Source organism: Mauremys reevesii, linkage group 15 (genome assembly GCF_016161935.1).
Source record: "Mauremys reevesii isolate NIE-2019 linkage group 15, ASM1616193v1, whole genome shotgun sequence".
NCBI lineage: Eukaryota > Metazoa > Chordata > Testudines > Geoemydidae > Mauremys > Mauremys reevesii.
Window position 1 is genome coordinate 38,308,882 of NC_052637.1, and position 17,781 is coordinate 38,326,662.

At 39.1% G+C, this 17,781-nt stretch overlaps 1 protein-coding gene across 6 annotated transcripts in view; it reads left to right on the forward strand.

Annotated features, from left to right (window-relative positions):
- CEP112 (centrosomal protein 112) overlaps positions 1-17,781 on the forward strand; it is a 270,371-nt gene that overhangs the window by 114,621 nt on the left and 137,969 nt on the right. For all 6 annotated transcript variants that reach the window (XM_039502349.1, XM_039502348.1, XM_039502352.1 and 3 more), the window contains one exon: positions 11,612-11,747. In XM_039502349.1, the coding sequence (XP_039358283.1) occupies positions 11,612-11,747 (136 nt within the window). The remainder of the gene's footprint in view (positions 1-11,611; positions 11,748-17,781) is intronic.

Here is a 17,781-nt window from a genome sequence, read left to right on the forward strand (position 1 = left end):
TTCCCCTTTCTACTGGAGTCTATCCAGTAAGAAGGAACTGAGGGGATTGGGGTGGCTCCTCTCTTTACACCTGCGCCCGGTGGTGAGAGGCAGCAGGGGGCTCTTGCACCGTCCCGAAAGGTACCACTGGGGAAAAAATCTCTGACATCTGTGCATTGGATGTGCACACAGCTATAGTGGAATGGACATGTGCAACACATATCAAAGAACAAAGGTTAGTAGCCATTTCTTACCCAGGAGGTGGAACAAGGTGACTGTTCAACAGCTCTGAACCAATGGTACTGTAGCATTGGATAGACAATAAAGAATGGATCCCATTGAAGCTATAGAAGGTATTTAAGGTCAATTTTCGTTACCCACTTTCGTATTTAACTAGTTTAAACTAGATTCAGCACCTTAGGAAATATGCCTGGAAATGTTAGTGACCACAAATACATCAATATTGTCACTCGGTCTTATGCAAAAACCGGCACCCTTTAAATAAACTAGAAAATATACAGTAAAACGATGAACTGGTTTAAAAAAGTGACTCAGGATGGAAGCTAATATTTTAACAATAAAAATATCAACCTGCCTACAATATCTTGCATTCAATAGTGCTTTTCGTTTTAAAAGATCCCAAAACACTTTAAAATTTTAACTATGTACATGGAACTATATTCTCCAGGGAATATGAAAGCATTGTACAGCAATGCAGTTTAGGACAGAACGTGAGCAAGAATAGAGCTTCAAACTAATACTGCACTTGAGTCTAACTACTCAAGTTAGAATTTGAACAGGACATTGGGGTTACTAGCTAGACTGTATAGAATACTTGTCCGTCTAGGGAGCAAGTATGTAGTAAGCCGTGGGTGGACTTGTATTTGGTAATTTTATATGTTTCAATATTTTATGACATAAATACCAGAGCTGATAATGTCACACAGTAAGGCTTTTAACGTCTGCCTTTTGAAGAAAGTACAGATTAAATTTGAGAATGATACTGTGGAGAGTATATATTTAGGAGAACCATTATCATGTACAGTTTTATTGCTGTCTGAGATCATAAGTGATGTTCTGGGAATTCAGGTATGCTTTAAGACTTTAGTGGCTGTATTTGTAAGTTTGTAATTAAGTGTAAATCTCCATATTAAATGCTGCATAGCCTATTGAGACTTGCAAAGGAGACTTGAGTTCTACTGGATGGCCTTCTTTGCTGCAACAGAAACTTACAGTGTTAAGGAAAAAGTTCTTGAGAATAGGATATTCTCGTCTTTTAATTACTCATTTTATTATTTTAGTTGTTGATTTCTTTGTAATCTTATGCAAAACTAAAATATCTTTGTTTTTACAAACAGAAGAAAATGGATGCAATTAAATTTTAAAGCTCTTTCCACAGCTGTGCCCTCCATAAATCCTCAATCATGCATACCCTGATACCTGACAGTGGGGCTCAAAATGGTTTTGTCCATTGTCAAGGACACATTATCCGGTTGTTTTTAAAAGAGAGAGAGAATGAGAGACAGACTGGAAGTCAGGATATTTCAGGTTTTTTTAGCTAGTTGTTGTCTGTGTGATATTGGGCAAGTTACCCAACCTCTGTGCTTTTTCCTTTTCCCTATCTGTAAAATGGGCATAATAGTATCTATTTCACAGAAGAGTTGGGAAGTTTTTGGATGTTTTTAAATGATTGTACTCAGTCCTTGAGAATTTACATGATTAAAAAAAATATTCAGGAAATTCTGACTTAAAAATTCAGTTCTCACTATTCTGCCACAGAGGGCCACAGTCACTTTAACGTTGACCCTACATTCATTGACATGATACATCATTATATAAATACTAGTAGCTGGAAATCTGTGCTGTCACACTGGTGTAAAGTCAAGTGTTTTTAAAAAATGGCTGAGAACTTAAAAATTGGATGGTAACAGACTGTGAAACCCAGTGACGAATGAACCTGATGATATTCTAAGCAAAAAGAGCTGTCAAGCATGCTTGTAGCAGTTTCTGTTGCTTCCCACTGACTCAACATTCTAGGCTTCAGAGTGCTGTTGGGAGTTTATAGTGAGTGTTGGGTGTGGCGTTGTGTGGGTGGTTGTGTTGATTTGTGTGTGGGTTGTTTTGTACAGGGAGAGTTGTGTAGATCTGTGTAGGAGGTGAATGAGGAATGTGTGTTATGGTCAGGGGCATATGTGTTTGGGGTAATTGTGTATGCTGCTGGTAGTTTTGTGATTATTTGTATCTGGGAGATTGTGCTGGGAGATTTGTGTTGATTTGTGAGGGTGGCAGTTGGCAAAATAATCCACTCATTTGCGCAGTCTCCCTCATACATCCGATTAAATTGTTATATGGAAATTAGCTGTAGAATAAGGATAGAGAGAGTCTCTCCGGGGGCACTTTTTTCAGGTTAGAGGCCTACTTCTGCACCTCCTTGAGTGGAGTCCCATGGTTCATCTCAGTGTTAGACTGCATCAACAGGCTACAGAACCTCCTCTTTACCACCTGTATTTACTTACAGCAGGTCCAACTGGTTTTGGCCCCTGCGATAGGATCCTCTCCAGGACCTGTGACCCAAGCTGGTAAAAGCAGTGACAGAAAACAGTTGTTCAAAATAAATTATGATTTATCCATCTATAGGAACATCACAAGTAGAAAGAAAAAGGTTAAAAGTAAAAAGAATCTATATGCCTCTTAACCTTATCCTTTCCTTGCCCAGCAAATGTGAAAAACTGGGACGGGGGTCGGGGGTAATAGGACCCTATATACGAAAAAGACCCAAAAATCGGGACTGTCCCTATAAAATCGGGACATCTGGTCACCCTACCATTTAGGCAGGTTCCACTTATCCCAGTCACCCCTGCTGAGTCTGAGGTTCAGCCTGCATCTCTGCAGACCCTCTCTCTGAATTCACAGGCTGTCTTTTAACCATTTCAGAGTTCTCAGAACCTGGTCCATACTGGTTTGTGAGTTTCTCCAGAGGGGATCAGAGATAATTTTCCAACCTTGCATTTCCTGTATTGTCCATTTGAGCACAAAGCAATTAGAGTTGTGTAGAGTCATTTGTTTTGTTTGCAGGAACCAAGTTAACTGACTTCATACTTAACAAGCAAACCATCAAACCCACAGATTATATAAATATATCATTCATAAAAATTTATACACGGGGGAGGGATAGCTCAGTGGTTTGAGCATTGGCCTGCTAAACCCAGAGTTGTGAGTTCAATCCTTGAGAAGGCCACTTAGGGATCTGGGGCAAAAATTGGTCCTGCTAGTGAAGGCAGGGGGCTGGACTTGATGAACTTTCAAGGTCCCTTCCAGTTCTAGGAGATTGGTATATCTCCAATTATTACCTATTACCACCCATGTTCTTTGAATGTATGTCATAGGAAGATATATGTATAAATGACACGTGTTTTGCCACCACAGGTTTAGCAGATGTGGACTTCATATATGGGTTGAGTGTTTTAGGTGAGAGAGAGAGAAATAGGATTCATTTTTTAAATCTACTTCTCCTTACAAATGTACTTAACTTTTATGAATGGATTTTAACAACTGGGGCAATCAATGTTTTCACAGTGCTTGCGGTCTATGTTTTTCATTATCTCATTAGATAGTTGTAAATCTACCTCCCTTCAGCACAGCCAAATTGTTCTCTGTGCAACTAACCATATTGTTCTGTGTTTATGGTATTCATCTCACACCTGATATACTCTTCAAAAATAGCTTTGAGTGTTTTTTTCTGTATGCTTGGCCACTCAAAGGTAGAGTGGTGAGGGAAACTGGAGAATTCCCTCCTAGATCTGTGGCTCACAGCCACCTACATAAGAACAGCCATACTGGGTCAGACGAAAGGTCCATCTAGCCCAGTATCCTGTCTTCTGACAGTGGCCAATGCCAGGTGCTTCAGAGGGAATGAACAGAACCTAATATATGGTTGAACCTAAAATGAGTAGCTGCATGAGAAGACTTATTACGTACTGGGTGCTTCCGTTAAGTACCAAATTAAGCGCACATTGTTTACATAATGCTTATTACATAACAAAGAGACCTCTTCTAAAGAAAGCTCTTAAATATCTTCCACAAAAGCCAAATTTGTATTTGCCCAATGCTGTTACAGCTTAGGGCACATCTATACTACCCGCTGGATCGGGGGGTAGCGATCGATCTATCGCGTGTAGTATGGACGCAATAAATCGATCCCCGATCGCTCTCCCGTCGACTGCTGAGAGGCGAGAAGCGGAAGCAAAGTTGAGGGGGGAGCCGCGGCAATCGACACCGCGCCGTGAGGATGCGAGGTAAGTCGAACTAAAATACGTCAACTTCAGCTACGCTATTCTCGTAGCTGAACTTGCGTATCTTAGGTTGATCGATTTCCTCCCCCGCCCCCCGTGTAGACCAGACCTTAGTGAGGGCCTAGGCAGAGTTAAGGTGGTTATGAAACCGCATGGGAACTTTAACTGAGAAGTTCCTTTTGCTTTGAAAGGAGTGCTGCATTTGAACTCAAAGCAATTTTTCCTCTCCTAGTCTAGCTGAGCTGTGTTGCTGTACCTGAATGGCACTGAAGTGTGTGACACAGCAGTTAAACAATAGGTTTTAGGCAGTGTCCCTCCCCTCCACCCACCATTTTAGACCACATTGCACAAGACAAAAGGGTGGGGGTTATAGAGGAGATCTTTTTATATTGTTGATACTGACATAAGAAAACTCCAACTGGAAACAGTAAGTTTTATGGAGGTAATATCCCAGAGCTGTTTTAGCTGCATTATCTTTTAATACATGTAGGGGAAAAACAAGGAAATTGAAACAAAAAGGCATTAAGTTTCCAAAAGTATTTGAGATGTGCTAGAAACCAAATGTATATTAAATACAGTCTTTTTATATACTTTTAATGAATAAACTATTGAATATTTACTACCCATCTGAAATTCTCTTTATTCTTTTGGTAGGAAAGACATTTTAAATCATGAGGACAATTGCATTGAAAAGAATAACAAATTCATAAGTCTGGAAGGGGTCTTGAGAGGTCATCTAATCCAGCCCTTTATGCTGACTCAGAGCCAAGTATACCTAGACCATCCCTGATAGGTATTCGTCTAATCCAGAGGTTCTCAAACTGTGGTCCATGGACCACCAGTGGTCTGCGAGCTCCATTCAGGTGGTGCGCGGATAGTTCCCTCTAAGGTGTGTGCCCAGGCGGCCACATATGAGAGAATGAAGGGCCACCCACCTAATTAGTGGAGCCGTGCAGGCATGGCTGCTATAATTAGATGCATTGACCCAGGAGAAGACTCACATGTAAGGTGAGGTGGTGGCCTTGGGGGGAATAGGGGGTAGGTGGAAGGGGGCAGTGTGGTGCGAAGAGGGGGTGGGGGGAATTTGGGATGTGCAGGGCTGCAACTTTCCCCAGCTCCAGGGCTGAGGCTGCCGGGGAGAGACGGCCCCCCCTTCCCAGCCTCAGCTCTGTGGCTGTTGTCGTGCGGAGATACTCTCCTTCTTCCCAGCCCCAGCTCAGGGGCTACCATGGCAGGGGAGAGAGGGAGAGACCCGTCCCCCTCCTTCCCAGCTCCAGCTCGGGGGCTGCTGTGGTGGGGTTGAGAGGGCACATCCATCGGATTAGAAAGGTAAGACTATTGATATGAAAATATGAGTTGCGTGCTTTTATTTGTAGAACAAAAAAAGTTAATTATTAAGTTTTTTTTATAGCGCTTTTATCCAAAGTGCTTTACAATAGTTAGCTACCGTACAAACAACATTTGGAAAGATCATTAAGTGCTCCACCGAGACCCTCAGCAATTTTCAAGTGGTCCGCAAAAAAAAAAAAGGTTGAGAACCATTGGTCTAATCTGTTCTTTAAAACCTCTAATGACAGGAATTTCACAACCTCCATTGGAAGCCTGTTCCAGTACTTAACTGTCCTTATAGTTAGAATTTTTTTCTTAATACATAACCTAAATCTCCCTTGCTTCAGTGCAACTCCACAGTGATCCCTGGGTATTATAAATTACATTGTTTTCTTTTCCTCAGTGTTGTTACCTTTTTTAACTACACTGGGATTGTGAAGCTGTCATGGCTTGCTGTCAGCATGCCACTCTCAGAAACTAATGATGATGAAATGTTCCTGTCATTATCCATATTGTAGCTGACTGGTAGCTGGTGTGACTATAAATAACCAATGACTAGATTGTGGCCCTAAGCAAGTGGATGGTTCCTAAGCCCTCACCTTCCCAGGAACAGCCCTAAAGGCACTGGGACTCAGATGTCATACCTCTGACTAACAGTCCATCCTTTGCATCTTCCTATCTCCTGGGGAGTAATAATATTCTTCTGGCCAACACCATTGGTAAATTATTACTCTCCTGCACTGGATCTGCTCCAATGACAGTGTGTGGGGAATCTCCATTTAGTCCTCACTAAGCTGCTCCAGGGATGGTGTAAGTGGGTGAATAGCCTTGCCTACAACTAGTGGCATGAACCTAAAGTCATGGTAGCCCACACTGGGTTGTATATAAAAGTTGGGTTCTTAATCCACTCTTATTCCCTTGAACAGGCACATAATCTAAATCAGAATCTGATCCCAAAATTAACATAATGGGCATTATCTAGCTTCCATAGAAAAAGCTCTCAGTAATTTCAGTAGTTGCCAAATGCCTAAGTTAGCCAAATACATCAATTTTAAATGGCAGGAATACTTAGCAGAAGGTAGACTATGCTAATGTGTTACTTTGAAAGTTCTTTTTCTTTATTTTTAAGGGAATTGAAGTGGCTGGCACATGACAAATCTCAGGCCTGTAAATGAAGCCATCTGTGATAATGCTGTCTTCACAACTATTTTTGGCATAGAAAACATGGAAAGGGAGAGAAATTTTGCCTTACTGCGGCATGTTTCACACTGAATTTTAGTACATACACCTTGCTCATGAACTGGATATTTAAGACTGTTCTCTGTGTCCGTGCCGTTAGGCTTCAGGAAAACACACTCTTCTGTAGAATACATCTTTGTCAAAGTGATTCCTTCATCTCCATTTATAGGTTTCACCAACCTTTATAAGCATTAGGCTGCTCAGACCCTATAAGTGGGATTCCACAGCTGCCAGAAATGTAAGAGGACTTGGCAAAGAACTTACATAGTCATGAATCTGACTGACTGGTATCATTTTAACAAGAAAACATTAAGGACTGTTATGACCTCAAATTTTCAATATTACTGAAAAACCCTATAAACTACAAATTGTGTGTATGCTGAGCAGTGGAGGTAGGGAATAAAATTAATCACCCAAGAATGGTGTGTGTGTGTGTGTGTGAGAGAGAGAGAGAGAATTCTGAAATGTCATAATGAATGGAAGATTTGTGTTTGGTGGGTTCTTTATGCTGGGAATGGGTGGTTTATAGATTGGCTTATCTTCCCTACCCTAGGTTACCATTCTGTCACTGTTGCCTTTTTATTTAACTTTTTTATCGTGTCATATTGTGGTAGGCATCCAAAGGCCCTTGGGAACCTTACTCACAATAATACTGATTCATACTACATCTGAGAGAGCCTCTTGAGGTTATTCTATCTCATGTAAATCACTGGACCACCACTGTTTTCTATTGATTTGATTGGTAATACTGTAATAGCTTACTGCATTTAATTATTACCTCCAGGAAGACATTCCAGAAGCCAAGGGAAATGATTATGTTGAAGCACTAAGGAAAAGTAAATAAAAACATTTTCTACTCCATTTATAAATACACTTCACAGTGCTTCTTTCTCAAATTGCCATCTTAGACTTCATAGTCAACTTTAACTGCGATGATTTGTGCTTGTGTAAGACTTCTAGTTCTGTTGCCTTACCCTTTATACACTGACACAAGAGGAATTTGCTGCTTTTTTTATAAATAAATTGGGGCCAAAGAGTAAATTCACCCTTTTTTTATATTCATGCCGGCTCAGCTTTAGGGGATTTGAGTGATGTAAGTGTATTGTACTGGGCCCCACAACTAGTACAACAGAAAAAATAATCTTCAAAGTGAATATTTTAGTGCTTCATGCAAAGCACACTGCTCAATGTCTGGGAAAAAAAATAAAGCTGCTCTTACATTTGTGAACCACAGTCCATTGTTGTACATGTTTTCTAAGCTCCAATATCAATCTTAAATGTATAACAAGTAGACAGTACTGACGCCCACACCCTTGAAAAAAATGAAGTCTTATTCCTGATTATAATGAGCATGTTGTATCTGTTCGTGAGATTAAATCCTTGAAAGAAAGGAAGGTACATAAAATCAGATTTCTAAAGGTTAAGTAGAGTTCATTGCATTTATTTCATAATATTTCAGTATGAAACTCTAGTCTTCAAGGAAGTAGATTGATGAAAACCAATTAGGAAGTTCTCTAATAGCATAAAGACTGACAACTTCTTTTAAATTTAGTTTTATCATCACATTATTGGGTAGACAATGAGTTCCATTGTCTCTTGTCAATTATCAGTGGGGATATGTTTGAATAGGCTGTATGTTTGTTTTTACTTCTTATCTGGAATTGATGCCAAGGCTTCAGATGGACAGGAGGAGTAAATTGTCTCCCAGGATTCAGTCACCTAGGGTAGGGGCCCTTGGGGAGGATTAGAAAGACATTGAGGTTCCCCTCACCATGTTTCCTCTAAATTAGTTCTCCTAAGCAGCACCTTACTGGTGGCATTTTGCTAGGATCTCTCCAGTTTGTCCGCTTTTGTTACCTCACTTTAAGGAGGTTCTACAACACACAGGGACCCAGCAGAAAATTAATTCAACCTATAATGTATTAATTTTCCTGTAGAATCCCAGTGGGGCTGGAAGAGGAGGGGGAATGATGCATGTTCTTCTGATCTCTGCTTTGAGCCTTCTCCTTCCCCAATTTCTACATGCAGATGTCCACCCCCCCCCCCCCCGAAAAGTGCATGGATTTCAGGGGGATGATTAAGTCTAGATATGAAGGTAAAGTATCTGGCTCAATGCATGACTCAACTGTCATGTGTCACGTGATAGTGGAAGAGTATTCTTGACAACTGAGCCACACTCAGTACATAAGTTCTGAGAAATTTGCCTGTGTTTTTGTATTTATAAACTGTATGAAATATCATTGAATCCATAGCTCCTGACTATCATATGGTATGGTACAAATTAAAACCTAGAAGTTCCCTCTGCACACTGAATCTAAAGATAAAACCATATGTTGGTTTTGTGCCACTTATCTGTGTATAATCTTTTGAAAGGGAGAATGGTTTAGCAGTTCAAGCATAGAACTAGGAGTCAGGAGTTCCGAGGTCTGTTCCTGGCTCAGTCACTGACTTGCTGCGTCGCTGGACAAGTCGCCTAAACTTGCCGTGCCTCAGGTTTCCTATCAGAAAAATGGTGCTCCCTACCTTCCTCACAGCAATATTTTGAGAGTAATCCAATAATGGTTGTAAAGCATTTTGAGAATCTTGGGTGGAAGCTACCATAGAATTGTAAAATGTTATGAATCATCATTATTTTTCTATTTAAAGTGTGAAACATGACAAAAACAAAGGAAATGCCATTAAGTATATGTCAGCCTAAAGAACTTTGGCTTCTTGGATTTAATGGAACATGTGAAAAGTGTGCTAGTGTAAAAGAATATGGGGAGACCTAAATTGTTCAGACAAGATCATAGGGAATGCGAAGGAGGGTGAGCCAATTTAATATGTACATAGTTTTAAAAGTAACTGAGAAGCAATATTTCATTTCATAGGTTAAAATAAGGGACTGTTACAGAAATAAAACAATGTTTGTATAAAGAAAAAGCAGCTGGTACTGGTTGTTTGTGAAAAGAACAAGCTACTGGTATGTAAGTGGGTTGGAAATGTGGTGCATTAAATTCATGTAGAGAATTGCATCTTTATGCAGTCCATAAAAGGAAACTAGAAAATGGAAATGTTTTGGCATTGAGCATAAAGAATGTTTGCCTAAGGGTTATATATACCAGCTAACAATATTACGACGAGAGCATAAAAAGGCTAAGGTGGTTAACAAAGAAAAATGGCAGAACTGTTTTCATCAGGATATTTCCAATGTATTACGTGAGAAAATCTAACGAAGTATTATAATTAAAATTAGCATTTAAGTCTTTTTGTTGTGCCCAGTTCCTTTTTTACATGGGGTGGGGTGGGAATAGGTATGCTCTATATAAGAGAATTCCCAGTCTCCTTATGTCTGAGTTGTCCTACAGTAGTACAGGTCAGCAGAAATATAGGGTATTTGTTGTTACATGGCCATTTAGTTTTCTGTGTGTATTTAGCCATAACCTACAACAGTTATTTGAACTTTTTGAGGATAGAATTCTCAACTGGTCCCCCAACTTGTGAAGGTTTTGGATGCTTTCCTTGTCAAAGTGTGTTATGAAAGCAATAGAAACAGATGGGAATGCAACAACTTCCAGCATATCGGAGTTGGCAGCTCCCAGACCTTTATTAAAAGATTGCTTGTTGGTATATTGCGAGCTCAGTGTTGGTAGGGTGATGGGATAGATAACTTAGTTGGTCTTTTCCATCTCTAACATATCTGATTTTGATGGCAATCATTTCAGTCAAGAAATGGGATATTCACCATCAGGGACTACCCCTGCGTATAAAATGAAAATGTCAACCAGAACCGCCTATTAGATCCAGGCCTTGTTTTAACTATTTTTCTGTTGCCATTTATGCCTCTCTATACTAAAAGGTGTTTCTATGATCTGGCCTTTGATATTTAAAATGTAATATCCTTAAACATTTCCTATTAACTTATTTTTCTTCCTTTCAAAAGTGTGCATCAAAATGTTTAAAAATTATTTATGAATTAGGACAGTGATATGTCAGTACAGTGGCAGATACCTATGATTTTTGCTTATATATATATTTACATATGTATATCTTGATAGTTTTGTTACATCTTGATAATTTGTAAATATTTTAAAAATGACAATGCACATATGTGTAGAGACTCCTAAAAATAGTAGTTCATTCTTTGATATATTAAGATACAGTGCCTTGGGATAATAAGACTTGGAAATTTAACTCATGTCAATTCTGTAAAGGCTGAATGGATGTCATAGTATTAAGGGTTTTCACTAGATTTGACTATACAGGTACCATATGCCTCATGTTTTCAATACTTAACATTTTGATATATGCCAGGCAGTTGAATAATCCTGTCTCCCCCTTGGCAGAGATGGTACAGGGGACATGATCTTGGTCAGTTAATGGAACAATATAGTCTTACTGCAAAGCCTTTTTTTCATATAAATATCAGTGGAAGATACATTATAGTTATTGAAGGAAAGATTAAAGAAAAAACTTATATGTGGCACAATAAAGCTGTATCATTTAAGCTGTTGTATCTTAGTTGAAGGCTTTGAAGGTGGTGTTGCTTTCATGATATCCATATAGACTGGCTAAATTCAATAAGAGAAAGTGAAAATAATTCTATACTTCTTACCCAGGTTACTGTTCTGTTCTTCAAAGTATTACTAAGGAAAGTTTGGCATAAGCTGGGACAGAAAATTGAAACCTGAATACTATTTTAAACTGATAGGGTTAAAGGCCTTTCTTTTACACCAGCACACTTGTTCTTTTATTTGATACTTGAACTCTGAAAATTTTCTGTGACTTTCTAGGGAGAAGGAGGAGCAGCTGACTCGGGTGACAGAGGTACAGAGGCTGCAGGCCCAGCAGGCAGATGCTGCCCTGGAGGAGTTTAAGCGGCAGGTGGAGCTGAACTCAGAAAAAGTCTATGCTGAAATGAAACAGCAGGTGAGAAGGTCACAATGCCAGCCTTTCTGAAACTCTGTCTCAGTAGGATAGCATATTCTGATCTTATAATGCCAGAAACATGTTTCACTTGATAGCGGTACATCAAAATCTTTCACAATGTAGTGACTTTGCTAGCAAGTCAGAGGGGGCTGTTAGCAGTTGATTCATCTTTATAAGAAAGCCAGAATTGTCATTGTTACACAGCTATCTACAGTTGTATTACTGATTAGAGCTTTTCCAGGATTCAGAGTAAAATGTGTTAGTTTATATACTTTTATGGAACAGTGTCTATACTTTCCCACTTTTTCAACTTTCTCTCTCTGGCTATTCTTTTAGGGACATGTCATTCTCCTGTTAATGGGAATTTTGCAATAGTTTCAATAAGAACAGAGCCAGGCTCATTCTAATGGTGGTCACTGATGAGCAGAGGACAACAAAAGCCTTTTTCCCACTTGAAAATTACTATTAACAATCATTTATTGACATACTACTTAGTGTGATAGTCATTTTACAGAACAAACTAAATTAATGTATTGGCCCGAAGGAGCTTAGAGATATCACACGAGTGAGAATAATGAACAGTAGAGTGGGAAGGGATGAGAAATAAAGGGAGATGCCGGTACATGGAGTGGCCGACTAATGTCATAAAAATGCTTATGGTATCTCACTCTAGTGAATTGACCTGATCCATTCTGCCTTGCCAACTTGCCTCTTTAATGGGAAAATCCAGTTATTTCTTATTACAGGATGATGTAGCATGAGACTTACAATGGATTTAAGGGGCAACTGGTGGTAAAGCACCTTGGTGGACACTTCTATGAAATAGAGTTTGTTTCCATTCTGAGGCTTTCCTCTTGCATTGGAGAGCAATAGAAATAGTGGAGATGTGATCTTGTTGCAGTTGCCCCTTCTGGCCATCAATAGATCTCTGTAAAATATTATTTGTGCTTCAGAATTGTTTGGGATGAAAGGAGCTATATGAATGTATGATACTATAAGAATCAACATTTTACAACTTCTTAAAGGGATCGCTTATGCATAATCCATGTACAGCATAGAGAGATTCTTATGTGATAAGATTTTTTGTTTACTGTATTGTTTCAGTATGAAATTGATTTGGTAAAAGGAGGGGAAAAGAGTAAAAATGCTATAAATATTTACCGCTAACTGAAATGCAATGTAGCATAAACATAATTGAGATAAATACCATACAGATATATACATCTTATTCAGAAATCATTAACTTTTAAATTCATATTAGTGGTGTAATATGAACTAAATATTGGTGAGAAACAAAGCAGTAGTGCTAGAAATTTGATTGCTTATTTTGTTGAAAAGAATGAAAACCTTTCAACTTTGCATGCAGTCTGTATTTTTAACAATTGTTTTTGTTGTTGTGAAATGCTGGTTTTGCTTCTTTCAAAATCTTCAGTATAAAAGCAGCAGTGCTGTAAGGCATCTTCTGTTTTAAAAGTCTTGTACAGAGAGCAGATAATGGAATTTTGAAATAAAAAGGCTGAGTCTGTTTTGAAAAGGCAACTTTTATGTTGCAAACTAGAGCCATGAGGGCAATAAAACAGGCCCTAAAATTTCAAAGTCACTGTCCTACATTTTTCTCTAATCTGAATCTCTCCTTTAGCTCCTCCAAGATTACTTAAATTAATAAATTTTACTTCTGCTCCAAGTGAGAAATGTATTTTAATTCTTATTGAAGATATGGTTTCATTGAGCCAGAAAGATTGGGCTCATGATTTAATTGCTTTCAAGAAAAAGTTTGCGCAAAATAATCCTGAAAACATATTCATCATGAAATGTTGGAAACAAAAAACTGAAATGCTCTAGGAAATTTGAAAATACATTTAACTGAATTCCATAAAACTGCCATGTATTTTTTTCATTTTCTCTGTGCTGAATACCATTCCATTTGTATGTTAAATACAGACAGAGAAAATGTATTTAAGATAACCAAACTGTTCTTTCTTTCGGCTTCATTCACTGATGCCTCAGTCCAGGTTCAGGATACCTTCAGCTTCATCCAAAGTATTGTTGTGACGGCCAAGATTATAATAGGGTTCAAAAAAGAACTAGATAAATTCATGGAGGATAGGTCAATCATTGGTTATCAGGATGCAAAACCATGCCCTGAAGTGTCCCTAGCCTTTGTTTGCCAGAAGCTGGGAATGGGTGACAGGGGATGGATCACTTGATGATTACCTGTTCTGTTTATTCCCTCTGACGCAACTGGAACTGGCCACTGTGAAGATAGGATAGTGGGCTGGATAGACCATTGGTCTGACCCAGTATGGCCGTTCTTATATTCTTATTGAATTGTGGTGAGAGACTGCCTTATGACAATGGCAAGCAGTGGTTTGTGTGGTCTTACTGAATGGAAATGGTGGCTAGTGCTCAATAATTGACTGGTTTTGCTCATAAACAAATATCACGGTGTGAAACAAGGGCGGAGAAAGAAATATAGAAGCTATCTAAGACAGTAAAATATTTATGTGATTTATTTTAATTCACCAAAAAGATAAAATGTCAATGGCCAAATTGTCAAAGGAGCTTTCTGAATGGCACTGCAAAACCCTACATTTATGTAGGCAAATAGTCCCACCCGCATGCATTTACCCTCTATTTTCTGCAGTTGCTAGTTTTAAAATGAGTAGTTTAGGATGCTTCATTGAAAATTTGACTGTATATCCTCTTCGCTATAGCAGGTGCCCTAGTTATTATCATCATTGTGATCTTCTCTTTCTTTTTATTTGTATTATGGTTTCGCTCAGAGAGCTGAAAGAGAATTGGGGCTCTCTGTATTAGGAGTTGAACAAATAGATAGGAAAACCCTGGCTGGTCCTGAGGAGCTTACAATTTGGGGCATGCAGATAATGACTTCTGTTCAGTATTGAACTGATTTTCTTGGCAAAGAAAGAGCAACTCAAAGACCAAATCCTTTTAATTCCATTCCTTAGATAACTGCATTTGACGTATAGCTTAGGAAGTGTCATTAGTCTAGTGCTAGCTACAGCTGTTTCACTGTAGTAATGCTGTCAGTGTAGACCTATTCTGGAGGAAGTTCTCCTCATCTGAGACAGACTCACCACAAGATGGAACTTTGGGGATAGAGCGAGAAAGAAATGGAAGAATTCCCTATCTGTGGTACATAAAACCACCACCACCTAAGGCAGTGGTTCTCAAACTTTTGTGCTGGTAACCCCTTTCACATAGCAAGCCTCTGAGTGCGATCTCCCCTATAAATTAAAAACACTTTTTATATATTTAACACCATTATAAATGCTGGAGGCTAAGTGGGCTTTGGGGTGGAGGCTGACAGTTTAGACCCTCCATTTAATAACCTTGTGACCCCCTGAGGGGTCCTGACCCCCAGTTTGAGAACCCCTGACCTAAGGCATTATCCACCTGATATGTAAGACATTAGCAAGGTTGTTAAATTACATAATGATGAGAGAAATCCATCACAAGTGTGGAACTGCAAAACAAATGCTTACACAACATTCTTTATTTGGCTCATCATTGTGCTTTGTTATTACAGGAGTTCCACTGCGGTATGAGATGTGATTTACTATGTGCTGTTGTACTTAGGCCTGGGAAAATGAGTTAAGCAATAGTTAGCCATAATTTTTACTCTTCGTGCTTCTTATTGATTTGTATCAGTCTTTGTTTAATTTTTGTGTGTTTTGCATACTGACTTGGATTGTTGTTTCCATCATCGCGGTATTATATTTTAGTTTCATAAACACTCAGCACGCTAAGGTTAAGCAATGAAAAACTGTAATAGTGAAACACTGTAAAATGATATGCTAATTTAAAGAAATTTGTTCATAGCTGAGAATTTCTTTTTCTAACATAAGAACATAAGAATTGCCACGCTGGGTCAGCTCAAAGGTCCATCTAGCCCAGTATCCTGTCATCTGACAGCAGCCAATGCCAGGTGCCCCAGAGGGAATGAACAGAACAGGTAATCATCAAGTGATCCAGCCCCTGTCGCCCGTTCCCAGCTTCTGGTAAATGGAGGCTAGGGACACCATCTCTGCCCATTCTGGCTAATAGCCATTGATGGACCTGTCCTCCATGAATTTATCTAGTTCTTTTTTGAACTAGATATGCAGTAGATGTTCACATTTTTATTGTTTGAACTGACCAACTGTTAAACATTTTGTCTGTATTGATATTTCAGATATTATTCATTTAAGGCAGAATTCTGACTAGTTTTATGGCATGAGTAGTCTGTGACTTCAGTAAATAGTAAGAATTAATGAATACGAGCATCAGAATATGATCCTTAATGTTAAAATTTAAGCGTACTGAGGCAAATTCTGCACTCAGTTAAACCAGTGTAAATCTGGACTGACTCCCTTGAACCTAGACTATAGAACCATTTGGGGCCATCAGAGTGGGCGAAGGGGGAGGTTGTGCTACCCACCCGTTGATTTTGTGAGAGCTGTAGGTTATTAACACCCATTGATTTCAGGCCCACAACGAACAAATAGGTACATTAAGAGCTGATAAGTGTTACCTTACTTGGAGGTAGTCCTGCTGATTATTGTTGACTATTATAAAATTTTAGTATTATGCAAATTATTTGATATGTGAGAGCTGTGCTGTGCTTGTCTGAGTAAATGTCTATGTAGTGATTTAGGAGAAGATTTTTGATAGAGGATTTTTTTTTTGAACTCACACTGTTGTTAATATAACAGGCATTCCATTAATGTGTGGTCTAACCTTATTTTGCTCACAGTACAACAGAAAGACGTCTCCATCTGGACATCATTTATTAACACTTGATCCATATGATTGTTGTGGTAAAACTTGACATTTTTGGGAGAATCAGCATTTTGGGAACTCTTTGATTTAAGCAAATTTCCAGCCATCTAACTAGCTCCCTCTCCGCCACCAGTGCTGCCCGTTTGATTTTGAAATGCTTAATTAGGCACAGTAGAATGTCTGTTTATTTCTTGTACTTTATTGGAAAGAATTAGATTGGTAATACAATTTTGCCTTGAAATACTGTGACAATTTCTGGTTTAATGCTGAAATTTTCAGTGTGCTTTTTTTTTAAATTGATGATTGTGGGGAAAAAAATCCCTAACACAAGTGCTTATTACCATTGGTGATTTGTCTGTGAAGGACTGAAATGAATTGAAGTGAAAGTAGCAAAGTATATGGGCATATGTCAAAGGATCATGTTATTACTTAGAAAGTAGTCTCTAATAGCAGAAAAAATTAGAATATTTTTGAGAGTTTTGGTGGAGAGCATTAAATGGATGTTGCATCTATTAAGAATTATCTTCTCTGGATTTACTGTTTAATGAGAGTTTCATCGTGCCAAGCTTTTTGTGACCATATAGAGGAGTAGAAGCAAGTAAGAATCCCCCTCTCCCTTGCATGGCCACTTAAGGTCTGCCTGAATTGCAGCTCTGGCACTAGGGGGGAGAACAAAGGGGGTGTGCCAAATGCTTCCCTTCAGAACAGAGAGGGAACGGGCAATAGATGGAGCAATGATTTCTTCTATGCAAGCGCCAGCCAGTGGATCTGACTGGCCACTTGGAGAGGATTATGGTGTACCCCACATAGGTGTGTCACAAATTACTCTCCAGTCTTGGTACAGGTTAGCCTGCGGCAACCCCTGGCAGCAATTCTCCCACCCCAGGTCGACAGACTTGGCTTATGGAGTTTGAGCTACCTCTTTAAAAATAGCTATGTAGATGGCACTTCGAAGTTGCATCTTGGGCTGGAACTTGGGCTTTGTAGACTACCATCTTCCTTAGGCTTCAGAGCCTGAGCACCAGCCTCCAGCAGGTAGGGCGGTAGTGTGATCCTGAGTCTGTCAACCCTGGCTGGGAGGCTTGCTGCTGCGGTCTGGTATCTCTGAAACACAGTGCTCAAGTAGCACAGTTTACCCCTGGGTTTCTAACATAGCTCTCTGGGATTAATGATACCAAATTTACTCAAGTTGATTAATTCCTTTGCTTTCAGTGACAAGTGTGGCAGAATTGGGCCCTATATGTTCATCCTA